General features: G+C 50.8%; 1 protein-coding gene across 1 annotated transcript in view; it reads right to left on the bottom strand.

The window, feature by feature from the left end:
- EBF2 (EBF transcription factor 2) overlaps positions 1 to 17,339 on the bottom strand; it is a gene marked incomplete at both ends in the record, with an annotated part of 203,646 nt that extends 186,307 nt beyond the window's left edge. Inside the window, 6 exons of the mRNA XM_080710564.1 lie at positions 6,319 to 6,387; positions 12,987 to 13,060; positions 13,457 to 13,512; positions 13,794 to 13,857; positions 14,854 to 15,010; positions 17,209 to 17,339. Of these exons, the coding sequence (XP_080566690.1) occupies positions 6,319 to 6,387; positions 12,987 to 13,060; positions 13,457 to 13,512; positions 13,794 to 13,857; positions 14,854 to 15,010; positions 17,209 to 17,339 (551 nt within the window). The remainder of the gene's footprint in view (positions 1 to 6,318; positions 6,388 to 12,986; positions 13,061 to 13,456; positions 13,513 to 13,793; positions 13,858 to 14,853; positions 15,011 to 17,208) is intronic.
- Between the last annotated feature and the right edge of the window lie 1,551 nt (positions 17,340 to 18,890).

Here is an 18,890-nt window from a genome sequence, read left to right as displayed (position 1 = left end):
TCTGGGGGAACGAGAAAATGCTGTAGCATTGTGGAAAACAGGGTGGTGATTCTCCAAAAGGTTGAAAAGAGAATTATCATATGAGCCAGCAATCCCACTGCTCAGTAGATCTCCCAAAAGAACTGCAGGCAGGGACTTGAACAGATGTTTGTTCACCCAGTTTTCATAGCCACAGTATTTCCAATAGTTGAAAGGTAGAAGCAATGTCCACTGAGGGTGAATGGATGAGGAAGCTGTGGTCTACGCACACGCCAGAATATTACTCAGCCTTGAATAGGAAGAAAATTTCAACACACGCTACAACATGGAGAGACCTTGAGGACTTTATGCTAAGTGAAACAAACCAGTCTCAAAAAGACAGAGTGTTAATTTACTTATACTTGTTTGATAGAGATGGGAAGTGGAATGGAGGGGACTCAGGCTGGGGGAAGGGAAGAGGGGGGGAGAGGCATAAGGGTATTGAGTTCTGGTTCTGCAAGATGAAAAGAGCTTTAGGGATGAATGGCGGTGGTGGTGATATAGCAATGTACTTAACACCACCGAACAGCAATAGATAGATAGATAGATCATATATAATATGTAATATATTATATATAACATTTTATATATAATATAAGTAAGCTTTATTTTATATATAGTAAATATTTTATATATTATATATAATATATAATAATATAATAACATATCATATTTATATATAGTAAATATATATATTTACTACAATTAAATTAAATATATTTACTACAATTAAACTTGAAGACAATATATATATATATATATTTACTACAATTAAAATATTTCATGTGCAATTAAACTCTAGATTTTTTGACTCAACCTTGTTCAGCCTTGTTTGAAAAAAGGTCATTCTGATGTTTATTTGGCTTCTTGCAAGAGAAAGTAAACAAAAATACACTGACACTTAGCAAAGTTCTCCTGGGAAAAGAGCTTAGAAATATATGAGCTGAATGTCTCAAGACAAAAGACAGGGATGTTTAGCCTGAGCAAAATGGCTGGACCTGCCTTTTTTTTTTTTTTTTTTTTTCAGTACTGGGAATGGAACAGGGCATTTGATCGAGTCTCAGCCTCCCAAATGCTGGGATTACAAGCATGCGCCACATCCGGCTAGACCTGCCCTTTTAATAGAAAATACCAACCAGGATGTCCATGAGCAGGGGCGTCCTGCAAAGATTCTAAAGAAAATCTTGAGCCAGATGTTAATGGCACACGCCTGTAATCCCAGCATTCGGGAGGCTGAGACAGGAGGATCATGGTTCCCGGACAGCCTCAGCTACTTAGTGAGGCCCTTAGCAACTCAGCGAGACCCTGTTTGAAAATAAAGAAGAAAAAATAGGGCTGAGTGTGATGCCCAGAAGTAGAATGATCCTGAGTTCCACCCCCAGTACCTCAAAAAACTTAAAAAATAAGGAAATCTTGTCTTCTGTACCCTTCTGACATTTTATGGAGCTTTCGCAAAGACAACGGAGACCCTTTTCTCTCTCTCACACCAGTGAGTTTGTCCCTAACATTTCCTTCCCATGGCCAGCAGATTATGCTGAGGCCCACTGGATATTTAAGAAGTTGCAGAAACGACAGAGTTTGAAGCCTGGTGTGGTAGTGCACGCTTGTAATCCCAGTCCTTGGGAGGCTGAGACGGGAGGATCGCAAGTTTGCAACCAGTCTCAGCTACCTACTGAGGTCCTCCGCAAAAACAGGAGTAAGACCCCGTTTTAAAATAAAGAATAAAAAAATCAGGCTGGAGGTATAGCTCGGAGGTAGAATGTCCCTGGGTTCCATCCCCAGTACCACAAAAAATAAATAAAAAAAGAATAATAAAGTTGCATATGAAGAAAGCTCAGCCCAGGACAGATAAGGTTGAGTTAGATTTTCTCTCTGAAACCACAAATGAAAATCAGTTTGAGCTTTTTTATTTCTATTTACCACACAAGTCTTCATGGATAAAACTTGGGCTGAAGACCGCAGTAAGGATCTTGTTTCGCGGGGATTGTTGTGTTCTGTTGTATTTCATTGTGTGTGTGTGTGTATGTGTGTGTGTGTGTGTGTGTGTATGTGTGTGTGTGTGTTTTCAGAAAGGAACTTTAAATTTTTATTCTAAAAATTAATAAACCTATACCTGCCCCCCACCTCAAACACAGTTTTACACAGAAGGGAGATGCCGCTGAAATCACAACTCCCACAGGGCTGTGGAGTGTCCTGTCTTAATAGAGAGGGGCATGCCCAGGAACTCACAAAAGCATGCTGAAAAGACAACGGAAAATAAACAATACGTAGGTGTGGTAGCACACACCTGTAATCCCAGTACTTAGGAGGCTGAGACAGGAGAATCCCGGAGTCCGAGGCCAGCCTCAGCAACTTACTGAGACCCTCAGTAACTTAGCAAAAGCCCATTTCAAAATAAAAAATAAGTGGGGCGTGGTGGCGCACACTTTTAACACCAGTATTTGGAAGACTGAGATAGGAGACTAGGCCAGCCTCAGGAATTTAGCAAGGCCTTCTGCAACTTAGCGAGATCCTGTCTCAAAGTTAAAAATAAAATATGGCTGGGGGGCTGGGCATGGTGGCACACGCTTGTAATGCCATCATCTGGGAGGCTGAGACAGGAGGATCTCGGTTCACGGACTGCCTTTGCTACTTAGTGAGGTCCTTTGCAACGCCATAAGACCCTGCTTCAAAATAAAGAATAAAAGAAAAATAGGGGTAGGGGTGTAGCTTGAAGGTAGAATGCCCCTGGGTTCCATCCCCAGTACTGAAAAAAATAATCAAATAAAATGATGGCTGGGAGTGTGGCTTAGAGGTAGAATGCCCTGGGTTCGATCCCTAATACAAAAAGAAAAGGAAAGGAGAGAAGAGATCAATTCATGTTTCCAGAGAGATCGAGGCAGGAATAATTTAGCAGGTAAAAATACACTCCAAGTTTGGGGTTGGTCTTGAGAAGTAGAAAACTGCATTCCTGATGCGGGATCCCCTGTTGTCAAAGCCAGTGGTGTCAGGTGAAGAAGCCAGGAGGTGGTACAGCTACTGCTCGTATTTCAGGCAGCCCTTGGGAAGCCGGGCATTTGCAGGACTCAGTCACAGGGACTCCTTGCAAAGCCAAGCTGCCTGGCGCCACAACTGGACGCCGCTCGCGTGGGTTTGATAATGCCTCGTTCTAATCAAAAACCGTGACTGGCCATCGACCAGGTCAAAGGCGTGTCTGGGATGACCTTTTCTTCCCCTTCCTACTCTACATCTGTGGTTATTATAAAGGAGATTGTGTCTGCATGAATATCGTTCCCAGCAGCTGGAACAGTGACATCTTGAGTTCACCAAAGCAAAAATGAAAGGGGTCTTTGGGGGCAGAGAGTTTGGGAACCACCCGTGAGCCTCCTCTTCCCCTCCTCACACAGGCACGATTCCCAGGGAACAGGCGGGCTTCCCCTGAGCCAGAGCAGAGTGTGCCTGTCATGTGAGGCGACTCAAAGAGAGACGGTGTAAATTAACTGCATGTGGTAAGGTTGGGTTTGAAGGAGGAGGAGATAATTAGTTGGCGCTGTAAGAACAAGGGCAAAAAGAGTGTTCTATATTTACTCAGAGGCAATCTGAAATAGACTACTTTGCACCCATTTGGGGCCCCATGAGGAGCCTGGGGCAGACCTTGAACCCAGGGACCAGATGCACGGCTCAACCAAACCCCTGGATGATAGAAGGCACCGGGCTCCCTCCCACAAACAGAAATTGACTTCTTGCCCTTTGGCTTCAGAAAGAGAAGACGGGAAGGTTAAGGTTCACCCAAAAGATAAGACTGGTAAGACAAGGTTTTGGTCCTGGGATGATAACTTCAAACAAAAGCCCTCCAAGAAGTGAGGTGAACAATGCATATGTTTATAATAAAATGGGTTCTCTTAAAACCTGACACCGGCCAGTTTATGGTGCCCTTTGGAACCCGTGCTTGCAAACAGTTCGGAAGTGAGGCGTATTTTGAGCAATGCAGGAACATCACTGGGCTGTTTTATTGTGCCCAGTTCAGTCAAAACCAATGCCACAGTCACATAAACCTCTTGAAGATACAGCCAACCTACAACGTCCACCTGCTCTGCAGAACTTAACAGCATTCCAGCACAAACTATGAAGGTGTCGAAATATTTTCTTTCCATAAATGCAAAAGGACTACTTCCTTTGGTGTGTGTACTGTGTTGTTTATAAAGAAATCATAAGTAACCAGGCGTGGTGGCGCACGCTTGTCATCCCCGCGCTTGGGAGGCTGAGACAGGAGGATCACACAGGTTTGAAGCCAGCCTCAGCTACTTAGTGAGGCTCTCAGCAACTTAGTGAGATCCTATTTCCAAATAAATTATAAAATAGGGCTGGGGGTGTACCCCAGAGGTAGAAAGCCCCTGGGTTCCACCCTAGTACCACAAAAAGAAAAAAAGAAATAAGCATATTGCAGCTGTCTCTGTGGATGCAGGTTATATGGAATTCTTGCTACTGAGGATAGGAGTATTCTACCTCCAAGTCATACCTCCAGTCCCCAGTCCTTTTTTTTTTTTTTTAAACAGGATCTAAGTTGCCAAGGCTGGCCTCAAACTTGCAATCCTCCTGGCTCAGACTCCCAAGTGCTGGGACTACCGGCGTATGCCACCAAGCCCGGCCACATGCAATTCTTCAAAGCAGAACTGTCGTTGCTCAGCCTAGGGTCACTGTGCTTGCAAGATGCACGGTGCAGGCTAGCACTGACGGCTCTGACATTTCCAAGGCTGGTTTATGGGGTGTTTATTATGCACAAAGATGTCATGGGCATGAGGTTAGGGCACCTTTTGAGAGAGGAGCAAAGAGAATAAAAAAGACTAGGTGAGGATCGGCAAGCTCGGTCTACACGCTGGAAAGGACAGGACCTGCGTCCAGGGTGCTGCCCCGCGCTCCTGGCTCCCCAGAGCCGGCAAGGACATCCTGGGAAGTAGGGAAGCGATCCCCTGTCCAAGAGCACATCCACGGCCTCAGAGGACAGAGGGCATGCTGGGAGAACGAGACCGTGGCCCTGGGAGAACAAGCATCAGCGCTGCCCACCTGCCGCGCAACTGTGAACGAGGCATGTCACCACTGGGGTCGCCACTTCTCATCTGTAAGATGGAGATGAATGATCCCAACAAGTCCTGGCAAGTCTGTATATGTAAGCTTGTCTGTACTTTCAGAAATTCTAAAGGAAACCCCAAACCACTCCAGAAAATGGCAGAGGCGCACGCACATCCGACCAACACGTGTCCACATCGTCCTCTTCCCAGCTTCTCACGGAACACTGTGCAGTGGCCACTGCTCTTCAGTAGCTGCCGGCAGCCTGCAGCAGCAGCCCTTCGCCCTGCCGCCAGGCCTCTGCAGGACAGAGATGCCCAGCACTTTGTCCAAGGTCAGAAGCCAGGACAGGATCGGAATTCCAGCCTCCTTGATTCCTCCCGCTATGCTACACTTTCCACGAAGAAACCAAGCCGGCTTTCTGGGAAGAATGCCAGCGGTTCCACTCTCCCAACTGAGAATTCGTCGGAATATTGGAATAACAACTTTGGAGACTGTGGTCTCTCCAATCCATTTCAGGACCTGGCTAGAAACACGAAAACCCAAAGAAAGAAGCAATGGGGAATTCTTCCGTTTTTTAACGAAAGAGAAAAAATTAGGGGTGGGAATATGGGGTTTCTTAAAAAATTACATGATTGCTGGAAGTTAATTTGGTATTTCTTCGCTGGTTTGTAAGTTCTGTTTCCAATCACAAAAACAGACAGCTGAGGGTGCCTAAGTCTCATGTCAGTGAATTAGCATCTTGTCCCAAAGAATCTTTCCCACTCTGATATAACAGAGAACCCAGAATGTAGTCCTCTGTGCTGGAAAAGACTCTCCCTGGGCTCCGAGAGTGCCTGTCGTAAGCGTCTATCCTGTAATCTAAACTGCTGGGCTTTCCGCTCAGCAGCAGTCATTAAGCATGGTTTTTAAAAAAATGTCACTTAAGTTGGGGTGCACTGCCTCTTCTAAAAAACAGATTGAGGCCATACCCCGCCAGATAGGAGAGCTGCCAGCCTTTCCTCTCCTTTCTCATTTGCACTCCTTATCAGGCTGAAGTCCAAACGCCTATAAAAAAAAATCCCAGGTAGATTTAGAGACATGTGTTCTGAAAAGAAGGATCTGACTTCTCCCAGGAGCAGCCAGGCAGCTCCAGGATGCCTTGACGCACTGGCTTCACGCCCTGAAGAGAACGTGAAACCAGCCTGACAGCTCAGCCCAAGCGATGGGACTCGGGCTCAGTATTCATGAAGAGAAGGAAGCGAAGCTCCCTACCTGTCAATGATGACCGGGTCGGAAGGGGTCTCGTTGCGGTTCCCACAGCTCTTCTTTTCGCAACAGCGACTGCCAAGTGGGAGGGAATCAAGAGAGTGAAAGCAGTGTGTTAGATCACAATAATAATAATAATAATAATAATGTACAATAATACAATGAGCATACAAGGTGATGGCTTCCCAGCCACTCAAGGACAACACTTATGACCATGTTTCGTTTAAAAAAAAAAAAAAAAACAGAACCAAAATACTCCCTCAAATTCTCACCCTAAGACTTACAAGCTGCCAAATTCTCTGCAAATCACAGCTTTGTAAGAACCATATTTATGACCAGACCACGGATGGCTGGGTGTTAAGATCCATGAGGTCTCTTCTAGGCTGATGTTCAACAATCTCATGGTTGTGTATTTCAGGTCTTTGTATCCCAATAAATATTTGGAGATAGCAGGGGAAGGAAAAATGTATAAAAGAGACCACAAGTCAGTCTGGGGAGGTAGCTCAGTGGTAGCGCAGTTGCCTGGCATGCTCCAAGCCCTGGGTTCAATCCTCAGTACTGCATATGCACACAAAAATAGACTACAAGTAGCTGCTTGGATTATTTTTAAGTCTTATTTACATAACACCTTTCTCTAGAGAGCCTGGTGTATTTTATAAACATGTATTCATTCACTCATTTTCATCGCTTCCCAAAGATGAAGGAGGAAGGCCAGAAGTATGGTGTGAATCCTTAAACAGGGAGAAAACGAGGCAGAGGGACTGGAGAGCAATGGCTCCAGTTATCTTCACCCCGTCCAGAACGGAAATGGACTTGGCCACGTGGACGCACCAGCCCTGAGCACTGTACTCCCCACGACGTCCCCCCTATGTGGTGCTGGGTACTTGGGACACGGCAGCTGAGTAAATAGTGAGGAGACTAAAAAGAGGAAGAGAGAAGGAGCCCCCAGAGCAATCACAAGAGAAACCTGTGCAAGAACAAAGCGCTCTGATGTGAAGGTGTCTGTTTAAAAAATCACAGACAAGCCCAGGGCAGTGGTGCAATCCCAGTACTTGGGCAGCTAAGACAGAAGGATCACAGGTTCGAAGCCAGTGTCCGCAGTTTAGCAAGGCCCTCGGCAACTTAGCCAGATCCTGTTTTATTTTTTTTCTTATTTATTTATTTTTGTTGGAACTGGGAGTGGAACCCAGAGGCTTTCTACCTCTGGGCTATACTCCCAGACCTATTTTTTATACTTTATTTGGAAACAGGGTCTCACTAAGTTGCTGAGAGCCTCACTAAGTAGCTGAGGCTGGCTTCGAACCTGTGCGATCCTCCTGTCTCAGCCTCCCAAGCACGGGGATTACAAGCCACCACGCTTGGCACAGATCCTGTTTTAAAAGTGCTGTGGCTATGACTCAGAGATAAAATGCCCCTGGATCCAATCCCTAAAACCACCAAAAATAGAAAGAAAGAAAGAAAGAAAGAAAGAAAGAAAGAAAGAAAGAAAGAAAGAAAGAAAGAAAGAAAAAAGAAAAGAAGAAAGGGACAAATGTGAGACCTGCAAAACAAGGCTCCCTTCCGTGTCGCCTGACTGGTCAAGGCCACAGACTCCCCCTTAGCTCTTGGTTCACTATCAACTACATTTGATTCGGGATGTAACCTTGGCGTGACTTACAAGAAAGCCATGATCGTCCATAGCAGGTGGAGAATATGTCAACTAAGTGTTAACACTAACCAAACCACGGAACTGCTGCCTTTCCAAAGATGGTTTCTCCGTAGCTGAGGATTGTGCAGTATCAGAGGGAAATTGCTGAGCTGGGACCTGGGGCCCTGGCATTCTAACACGTCGCTAACCAGCAGCATGAACTTAGTCAAATATCTTTAACCCCTCTGAGCTTGGCCTTCCCTTAGGTATAAAATGAAAGCGTTGTGTTAGATTATCTCTAGAGTCCCTTTTAGTTTCAGCTGGTGAATGAGCACCCTCTGAAAATGATGATTCATGAGGGAAAATGAGAAGACACACAGGAAGAAGCCAAAGGCCCGCCCCAACCCCGGGGATAGACTTGCTTTGCGGCTCCCATTCTCGCTCTCTGAGCCGCCACAAACCCAAACCTAAACAAAGTAATAATCTAAAAGCTTTAAAAGCACATCTTTCTCATGCACGGGGTGTGTGGGTTAATCGGCGAATAATTTTGCCATCTTTGGAAAGTAAAATATACTTGAGAAATGCTAAAAGATTTTCATCAAATGGGCGCACGGCGAGGTTTTCAGAATTTAATCAAATCAGTAGAAAGTAAAAGAACAATTGTGTCAGCTTTCTTAAGTATCAGAGTTTGCCACTGGGACTTCACTGAAATAATATTTGGCCTTTGAAGTTATATTAGGTCTTAACTTTTAAAATCTCAATCTATCCCAAGATTAACACCAATAAAAATGCTGGCCAGCCGAATAGCCACATCGCAAAGCCCTCATCTCTTCTCCCCGCTCCTGCTCCTCCGCCCATTTCCAACTCCCATGTCTTCTATATTTAAAGTGTTACTTATGTCAACTTATTCCTTCGCAGCTCCGGCAAACCACTTTTCTTAGCAACGCGATTTCCAAAGACCCAGCCCTTGCGGGTTCCCTTCAGGTAAAGACCTTCAGGCCAGGCTCTCTTTAACAACTTCAGCTTGTCAACCTAACCCCAGCTATGTGTGTGCAACCCCGGGTACAATTTAATGACGAGAGCGCATACTATCAGTCTGTGCCAATCTGCTCGGTTTGGGGAGGAACGATTCTGAGGAGGCCAAGTAAGTTTGCAGAAATTGCTCAGCTGAATTCAGCTGCTTTCCGTGGGGATTTCCTCTAGAGGAAAAGAAAAACAGATAAAAATGCAAGCCTGGTGCCAGTGTGATGCAGTGTAGAGAATCAACTCAGGGAAGGAAATGATATGCAGAGGAAAATGCAGAGAAACTTTAGGAGCCTGTCCCCTACTTTCCGAGGGTAACATATTTAAATATAATCTGTAATGTTAATGTTCAGCACAGAAAATGTACGGAGACATTTACTTGGCTATTGAACTACAATAGTAAAAGGATAAAAATATCCAATCCCCAGCAACACACACACACACACACACACACACACACACACAGTGTAAAAATAATAGGACTTGTGTTTACACCATTTGAACCCTTCTTAAAATTGCTCTGAGTATCTAAGTTAGCCAATGCGATTTTTTTTTTAGGAAAAATTCTCATGAATATGTTTTAGTTGTTCTTTATTTTGATTCGTAAAGGACATCCAGTTCTCATGCCAGCATTACTAACACAAGCAGCGGGAAGTGGGGGGCCCATGTGGTTGAGGAACCCCCCTACTCCTCAAGCCATGCGGCTAGTTGCCTGGGTCCCTGAATTGCTCAGATGACAAACTCCACCCGGCCTGTCCTTTGCTTGGAAGACAAAGCTGGGCCAGCTAGCTCAGGTTCAGCTAAAAGGCTTTGAAACTTATTTCTAACTCGAAAGTCCTTAAGTCTGAAGCTCCTGGGAAGCGTTTCTTTTACCAGATAATGATTATGAAGTAGGAAAATAATGAATTAATAAATAAATAAATAATAACAAAGAGAGGAAACTGAGCTTGGCACTGGGTTGAGCCCTGTTCCTATCTCCCCTGGAGGCTCAGGGCTCTCCTTTTTGCTAATGCATGGAAATGAAGGCTGTTCTCCTTGTCTCATCTGGCTTGGTTTGGTTTATTTTATTCTAGTACTTATTTGGAAAACCTTCTACTTGAAACCCTCTCGTTTTGCTTACAGGGCTCCTTAGTCCTGCCTGTCTCCACAGGAGCCTTTGAAGAGGGAAAGAGAAAGAATAAGACGAGTCAGGGGGGCAGGAGGTGGGGAGAATATGAGAAATTTTATCACAGTCCTGAATCTTACCTGCACTTTTCAGAAAGAAAATTTTAAAAAGGAGAAAGATAAAAGATGGCTGGAGAGAGAAGAAAATAATAATAATAATAATAATAATAATAATAATAATAATAGCAGCAGCCCTGGCCTTGGATTGAGGGTGTCCAGTCAGCCAAACTCCAGCTCAAAATAAGCTAACGTGCCCCTCTCCTCTCCAAAATCGTTTTTAAAATTCAACCCTCAACTTTCAAAAATCTGTCTCTAATTTCAAACTCAAATAAGCGCACAGCATGGTGGCTTTTGTTTTGTTTTCTTCTCCCCAACTCCTCCCTGCGATTGCATAACAAAAGTGTCTAAATTCACACCATCTGGCCGATAAAGACACTGGTCCCACTGCCCGGCTGGCCCATCTGATTAGGGCCCTGTCTAGCCTGCGCCTTGTGGCGAAAAGTCACAGCTGTGGGGTTTGCTCGTGCTCAATACAGCTCTGTTATTAGCCAGCTGTAGGCCTGGAGACGACTTCTGTTCAAATTATAATATCTTTTAACCCTCTGAGCATTGAGGGCACAGGGGTGGCTGGCAGAAACTAACAACTAGATTTCTCTTTGCTAATAATTGGCAAAAATGAACTAAATCAAGGAAGAGAGGGGCCGAGACCATGGGGGGGGGTCCTAAAGAGACTTATTTTGCCGTTTGCTTCATGCCTCACGTCAAAGCTGAGCACCCATCTATGAGCCTTTCATTCAAGAATAGAGAACATAAAATCATTCCGGAAAGTGCCCAGGTATGTCAGATAACACCACAGCAAATGAAACTAAGCATGCATCATTGAGGAACAGGGCATTTCCCTCATCTACCCTGAACCACGTCTTAAAATGGGGGAGAAGGGACTCTTCTTTTACCTGGATAGTCACCAGCTCTAAGTGACAGATTGAATAAGAACTTCCCTTTCAGATGCGTCCAATATTTATCTTCACCCACCACACACACACACACACACATGCACACACACACACACTGCAGATAGTCCCCTTCCAATGGATCATTTACTTGCCCATAATTAATATTTGTTTTAAATTCTAGTTTGGAAAGAAAATAGCCCCAGCATCTTCCCAGGTTTCCAAAGCAGAGAAGTTAACAGTACATTAAATTTTTATATTGTGTTACTAATGCAGACTAAACTAGAGGCTTTAAAAATTGATGCTGCTACTTAAACAACATAAAATGAGGAGGATTTGATTGGGCTTAAAAATAAAAATGTCAGCCTCGACTACAGCTGGATGAGGTGTGCACCTATCATTTAAAACTATAATATTCATTAGACAATCAGTGAGTTGGGGGGGTCTTTAAGACAAAGACTTTAAAAGTATTGAAGAAAAAAAGACTTTTTTTTTTAACCAAATCAAAGCTGTCTGGCTATTTAATCTAGGCATTACCTGCAAGTATATTTTGGAACTGTGCTTTCTTTCTGGAAAATCGGCGTATATACTTTATTCATCACCCAACGCCTCACCAGGCTGGCTACCTGGGCAAAGGAGGCCCAGTCCCCCTCAGTGGAAACCCCTGGCAGAGCTCAGCTTTGCATTTACCAAGTTTGTTTTTCTAATACTTGGTCAAAACCAAAACAAACGTGTCGTGATTGTTATGATTTCTTCCTGACTCGGTTGAGGAGAGATAGGGCTTCAGGGAGCCACCCATAAAATTGTCCAGGCTAAGTCAGATAGCCTGTAATTACCCCAAACTAGCAGGTCTGGAGTTGGGCAATGTTCACTGAAGCAAGACAAGAGCCCCAGGAAGAAAGAGTCAAGACTTTGCCTACAGTCCGTGTTTGGAGGGGGCAGAGGGCAATGCCTGCATAGAATCGAGTTCTAAATTTTTATGGTAAAATAACTCTGCTCTTCCCAGTTTTTGTTTGTTTTGTTTTTATGGTTCTGTTCTTGGTTTTGCATGCGGGTCGGATTCTCAACATCGAGCCTAAACTTGGGCACCTACGAGGTACTCAAAAACATTTGTTGAAAGAATAAATGTGTGGATGAGTGTGTTGTAAATTTTAAAAATATATATATTTCTTCCACTCAAGCAGAAAGAGGGCAGTGCGCAGGATTAAAAATAGAATGGGTAAGTCCCCCGAAAGGTGTAGAAACTCGAGTAGATTGCAGCTCTCACACTGTGGCCCTCCGGGTAAGGACCCCAGACTCCCCAGGCCTCTCCTGGCCCCTCCACCCACCCATGGGGAGAGAGACTGGTCTTTCTATTGGGTGGCTCCTCTGGCCTAAGAAAAGACCCCATGACAAGTTGTAGGAGAAGCGACTTCCCCGGGAGTAAAGAAACGCCCGGGGCCACAGGCAGGTGTCCAGGGCTGCCGCAGGAAGCGCGGGGGCTGGGCAGCCCAGCCCCCTGGTGGTCCCACACCCAGGCTGCGAGAGTCTCCAGGGCTCGGACTCGGGGAACTAACGCCACAAGTGGCCTCGCCCAGAAATCTCGGCAAGCAGAAACCTGGCCCTCGCCGTGGCCGGCAGAGAGACACCCTGATCCCAAACTGGATCACAAACCCGGCTGGGGGCTGCCCGTAGGTGGACAGCTGACACTTTGCATGATCAGAAAACTCAGGCAATGCCTGGCAGGGGTGCGACTTTGAATCTCCTGGGTTTACTTTCCGCGCTCTAAGGAACCGGCCTTAACAGGGAGAGTTCTAGTGGTTCGGGCAGGGCCATTCTGCCCCAGCGGCGCCTTCTCCTGCAAGTCTGTCCCCGGAGCGGCTCACCTGCCCGGTCCCCCAGCCCCCCCACCCCGGGGAGCAGGCCCTTACCTGCACATCACCTCGTGTGTCAGGAGCACTCGGCACATTTCGGGGTTCTTGTTCTGTCCCTCGTAAGCTATGGGCTGCGAAGGGAAGACGTGAAGAAGGGTGGGATCACAAAAAGCGGACGTCAGCGCAACCCCCAAATCCCACATCACTTCCCTTCTCCTACCCTGCGCGGCCCAGAACCTGACTGCAATAATAAAACAGAAGTTTGCCCCATAGTTCTTACCAAAAAAAAAGGACTGAATCCCCCAGTAATTGCTTTCTTTCTTCGTCCCTTTAATGGTTGTCCCCCACCCCCAGCAAATCCCGAAATCAGAGAGCCACAGAACAGGCACACTAGAGGACAGGGTACCACAGGCATTAGCGAACAAGGTGCAGGATTATGTCTGACCCCGGAAATCCTATGGGACGAGGGTAGAGCGGAGAGACCAGCTGCGGAGTTGGGGACCAGAGACAATCAAGAGAGGGCTCACCTGCTTGGTGACGGAGTCGATGAGCCTGACGTAGAGGTCCTGCTCCGTGCGGACACCTGCACGGAAGGGTCGCAGGCAGGAATTAAGGGTAGTCTGAGCCCCCTCTCCCATACCCCAAACCCATCCCGCCCTGGGATCCAGGCCCAGGCAGCCTGTCCGGCTACCTGCACCCAGGCTGAGCTGTCCTGAGGCAGAGACCTCCCAATCCTCAAGCCCCACCCAAGGCGCCCACTGCCAGGCTGGTCCCATCCACCCCGTAGGCAGCCTGGGAGCCGTCCCAGCCACCGTCTTCCACCTTCTAGGGAGCCGCACGACCACCTGCCCACGCCGGCCTCACCGTTGCTGTAGAGAAGCTGCAGCTTGTAGTGGGTACCGTTGTTTGTCTTCTCGTTACCTTGTTCCTGAAAAGACACAAGGCTTTGAGCCCCTCGGTTTTCAGCATCCCCCCACCAAGAGAAGGGGAGGAGGAGAGGTGCTTTCCCAGAGAGCCTCCCACCACCTGAAACAGCCGCCTGGGTCAGAGGGCAGGAGCGTCACTGGCCACCTCAAAAGTTTGTCAAAGCATGCAGCCCCTGGACTCCTCTCCAGCTCTTGGTTCTCCCCCTTAAAAGTATGCCCCCCAAACCCAGATAGCCCAACACCACACCAGGGCTGCCTTTAAGCCGGCCCCTCAGCCCATCTGGTCTGTCTGTCCTTAGGAAGCCCCAAGGCTTCTTGGCAGAAGGGTGAAGAGACTTGTCATTCAGAAGAGCAGCGCCGGGTGTCCCCGGCCACAAGCCCCGGGCGCCAAGGTCGAGCGCAGAAACCGAGTTCCACGTTTAAGAAAGAACTTGGGACATCGGCTGTAGCTCAAACAGTAGAGCAGAGGTTTTTCTTTGGTCACATAGAGTTTAGGTAGACTGTCCTTCAACTGAGATCAAATCCAGCTCTCAGGTGTGGGCCAGAGTGGGAGAGACCGCTCAACCGCAAGGCTAGCCAAAGCTGAGCGTTTCCACCTTGAACCGATTCCACCCACCCTGCCGGGGCTAGCAGATAAAAAAAATAAAAATAAAAAATGACCCCTGAGAAGGGCAGAGGCTTTAGATGAACTTTTTAACTATGGTCTAGTTAGCTGAAGGGCGTTTGCTCCAAGGTCAATCTCTGACCCGGGCTACTAACGACCCCAAGGCGGGCGGGCAGCAGCTTCCCAAAGCTGGTATGGGAGTCCAGGCGGAGGGTGGTGCGGGGGCGGGGTGGGGGGGGGATCGACTGATGTAGAGGCTGGGGGTGAGAAGGCTCGATTTATCATCCCTGATGATGCGAGCGGGAAAGTGTCGCAAGTGACAGATGGAATCTTTAGTGCTTTGCAAGGAAGGAGTTATTAGGCTGGGGGTGGGGGCGCACAGGGGTCCACTTACTTTGTCGTTCTCCACAAAGTCTACGAAGGCGGTGCGCTCGATCTCCACCGGCTGCCCCTGCCTGTCGTAGAGGGCCAGGACGAAGTGGAAGAAGTTAGATTTCCTCAGGTTGGAGGGCGGCTGCTTCTCAAAGTGGGCGCGGGACAGGGCGACTCCACTGCGCAGGACGAGATGGGAGAGAAGGACAGGATGTTACTGACTGTCCACGCAACGCCTAAGCAGGACCAGGGTCCACATCCCAGGCCCAGAGCTCTGGACTTTTCAGGCCCTGAATCAATTCCGATTACGAAGCTGAGACCCTTGGAGAAGTCGCAGTGGCCACCGAGTCGCAGAGCTGGACCCAAACCGGCAGCGGCTTCCAGGGCCCAATGGCCCGGCCTGGGGGTCGGTCCACTGCTGGGCCCTTAGTCGGACCCGGAGGACCCGGGCTGCCGGCAGGAGGTCCAGAGGACCCTCGCCCCAGCCCTTAGGCGGCCGCTAAGTCCCCGCCATGGGTCCCCACCCGGTCACTTCAGATGGTGCGAACAGCGGAGTCCGAATGCCCAGCGAGAACCCGGGTTAGGGGAGTAGGCGCCTTGTTTGCATTTGAAGAAGTGACCTTTTACCACGTCTTCACCGGACCTATCTGTCCCGGTACCACTGACCACCACAAGGCAGTGGGGGCGAATCCTGGGGCGCGGTGGGAAGGCCAGAGGCCAAAGTCCGAGTCCTAAGGCCTCCCCAACCGTGTCCCTCGCTCTTCCGAAAAGTAGCTTCCCAGACAGAAGCGCCGCGGAGTCCGGCGACCAGCCCCGGGGCCGCGGGCTGCGGCGAGGGCGGTGGGGACGTCCGCCGGCCCGGAGGGGTGCTGGGCGTGGGGTGCCACGGCCAGCATCCTCGCCTGAGAGCCCGCGGTCCCGGCTCCAGCCGCGTGTCCCCAGCGGCGCGGGCCAAAGCCGCTGACCGCGAAACCCGCCTTGGGGGGACCCTGGAGGCGCCTTCAGAGCGCCCCGAAAGCACACGCCCCGTCCACCTGTCCGGACTCGGGGGCCCTGCGGACTTGGGGGCGCGGGCGAGCGCACAGGGGGGAGCTGCCGGCGGCGCTGAGGTCTCCAGGCCCCTGTCTTTCTCTCTCTTGGACAGTACAACCTCTCGGTCAGACTCGCCCCCGACTCCGGCCGCCCGTTCCAACTTTCACAAACTATTTGATGGGGCTGGGGGGCGGGGGGAGTCTCCGCGCAGCCGGGCTAGGGGAACGCGCGGCGGAGCGGGGTCTGGGGCGCCTGGTTTCTGGGCGGGAGCCCGGCTGGCCCCCGCCCGCGGCCGGCGCTGTGCGGCCCCCCGGCTCCCGCGGGCGCACCCGCACCTCCGGGCGAAGGCGGCTTCAGCTCCCTCTGCTCCGCGCGTGGCGGCCGGTTCGCTCTACCCGGGACGCCTGGACACGCGGCCTGACCCGGCGAGGGGCAATTTCTCCGGGTGGTGTCTAGACTGGGGGAGGGCGGCCGGGGGCGGGGATGGGCGTCGGAAGTCGCGGAAGACGGTCAGTCGTGGGCAGGCACTTTGGGGGCGAGCGGGCTGGCCGCCTTTAGCAGACGGGGACCAGGAGGCCACAAGTCCCAGGGAGACGGGGGTGTCCTCCGGGGTGGCGCCCGGGACAAGGTGTTTACTGCCCCAGCAGGCGGACGCTCAGCAAGCCAACTTTGGCGACCCGCAGGACCCGGGGATGGTGGTCCCGGCTGCTGTCTGGAAGCGGGTCTCCTTTCCTCTCTTCTTCAGCGACTCCTACTGTTATTCCTTCTTCTTTTCCCTTTTAATTTCTTCTCTCCCCGCCTCGGTGCCTCGGGCCCACCCTGCCCGTCCCCCTCCCGGCGCTCCGGCCGCTCGGCTTCCCCGGGCAGCGCCTCCGGCCTCTCCCGTTCCTCTCGCCGCCGCCACCATCTGGCCGCTGGGCTCCGGTTCTCCCCCAGCCGCCGGCCAGACGCGGAGGAGAGGCCGCCTCGGGCTCGCGGGGGGCCGGGGGCGGCGAGGAGCCAGCTCCGCTCCGCGGGGCCCGCCGGCTCGCAGGAACCGGGGCCGAGCCGCGAGGCTTCGGATGCGACTTTGCTTTTTGTCCCGGATCATGGGCTGCGGGGACCGAGTAAGGGGAATCGCGAATAACCCTGCGGTTTGGAAACTCCAGTGTTGGCTGAAGGGTACGTGCTCCCGGGGCTGCTGGAAGACTTGCTCGCCCGAGGGAAAGCCCCACCGTGCGGGACCAGGGCGACAGATGGGGTACCGGGAGAAAAAGCGAGCTGGGGAGCTGGGGAGGGAGCACGCAGGGAGACAGAGACAGCCAGAGACGCTGCGAGCGTGATAACGGTGCGGTTGTCTTATTACCTCTGCGCCGCGACATTGGCGTCCACCACGCCGACGTTCCGGACCCAGGACCTGACCGAATCCATCTCGGCTCCCAGCGATTTCTCTTTCAGTGCTGGTCCTCTTCCTAAAGTATCTTGAATCCCAAACATTTAAAAAGTCTGATCCTTTACTGTCGCTTTAAAAAACGAGTAACAAAAACACAGTCTTGCCTGTTCCCAACGATGCCAGCAAGTCTTCTCCCCTAAAGCAATCCAAGAAAAGGGATCACGTGCCGAAGTTTGGGTCTCTCTTGGAAAAATGATAATAACAACAACAACAACCCGTCCTTTGCTTCACGCGCGGCGTGCGGAGTGATGTCGTCAAAGTTTGGGGGTTTATCCTCTGCAAGTTCAGATCTGCCGCCTCGGGCCCTCCACCCTAGGTCGCTCGCATCCTTCCAACTGCAGAACTGCATCCAGAAGGTGGCCACAATTTAGAAGCATCACCTGTTCTGGGAGAAACAGGAGGATTGATAGCTGCCTGATCTCTCTCCTTCCTCCAGGTCCCCCTCCCTGCTCCTCCTCCCCACCGATCCGATTTAGAAAAAAAAAAAAAATCCCCAACAGGATCAGTTGTAAAAGGAAGGGGAAGACCCGGAGCGGAGAAGAGGCGGTGGCTGCGAGCGCCGCGGAGCCCGGCTGCAGCAGCTCGCGGGCCCCATGAATGGGTTACTACGGCCCGGGCCGCGGGAGGCGGAGCCAAGGCCCAATAAGGAGCCTCATTTGCATGGACGCTCGGGATTGGCCGGCGCTGGGCAGGCCGGGCCGACGTCCGCCCGCGGCGCGCGCCACGTTCGGCGTTGCCGGGAGTCCGGGAGGTGAAAGGGGACAGAAAGCTGCGGGCGGCGCGTCCTTGTCGGAACCCCGCGCGCGTGGCGGGTGCGGGGTGGGGGGCCCGAACCCCGCACCGACGCAGGGTAGCCGGGCACTGCGGGATGCGCCGGCTCGGCCGGGCCGCGGGAGCGGGGAGCGGGGAGCCGGCGGGGATTTGCCTCTGATTGTAGGTGTTTGTGGTCTGCCGGTGGGCATGTTCACGCCCCAGGCTGGGATCCGTGCGCCTGTTTTCCAAGAAGCGGAAAGTGTGACCACATGCACTTTTGTTTTGTGCAGACGTCTCTCCCAGGGTACCCAGCTCCCTGGACGGCTCCCCTAAGTCCCCTGGGCTTCCCGGGTGACAGGATTTTGCGGGCGGTTTGCAAGTTGTTGGAGAAGTGGGTGTAACTGAAGGAGGTGGGGACCCCGGGAGGCCCAAGTGCTGTTTAAATAAACACGGCGGAGGAATTAAGAAAAATACCCCCGGGCGGGCGAGCGCGAGCCGAGAGGCTGCGGACAGATCTGTCCGGCCGGCCGGGAGCGAGCGCGGCCGGGGCGCGGCCCGGGAAGCCCCTCTCCCTCCCCCAGTGCCCAGGCCCCGGGGAGCCAGGCGCGGTGGGGGCGCGGGCGGTGGCGGGGACGCTGCCCACGGCGCTCGGCGGCCGCGGTGCGGGCCGGGCTGGCGGCCGGGAGGCGGCGGCAGCTCGGCCCAGCAGCTGAAACCCTAGACGGCTTTGTAAGTCCGCCCGGCAGCTCGCGGTGCCTATTAAAAATCCTCCTGGCTGGGTGTTATTTTCTTGCGTCCCCCTTTGTATTCTGATCTGTGCGTAGATCTGCCCCTGAAATCTA

The sequence above is a fragment of the Muscardinus avellanarius genome, assembly GCF_963383645.1.
Source record: "Muscardinus avellanarius genome assembly, chromosome: 14".
Lineage (NCBI taxonomy): Eukaryota > Metazoa > Chordata > Mammalia > Rodentia > Gliridae > Muscardinus > Muscardinus avellanarius.
The sequence above is the reverse complement of the archived record's forward strand: the minus strand, read 5'-3'. Positions and strand labels throughout refer to the sequence as shown.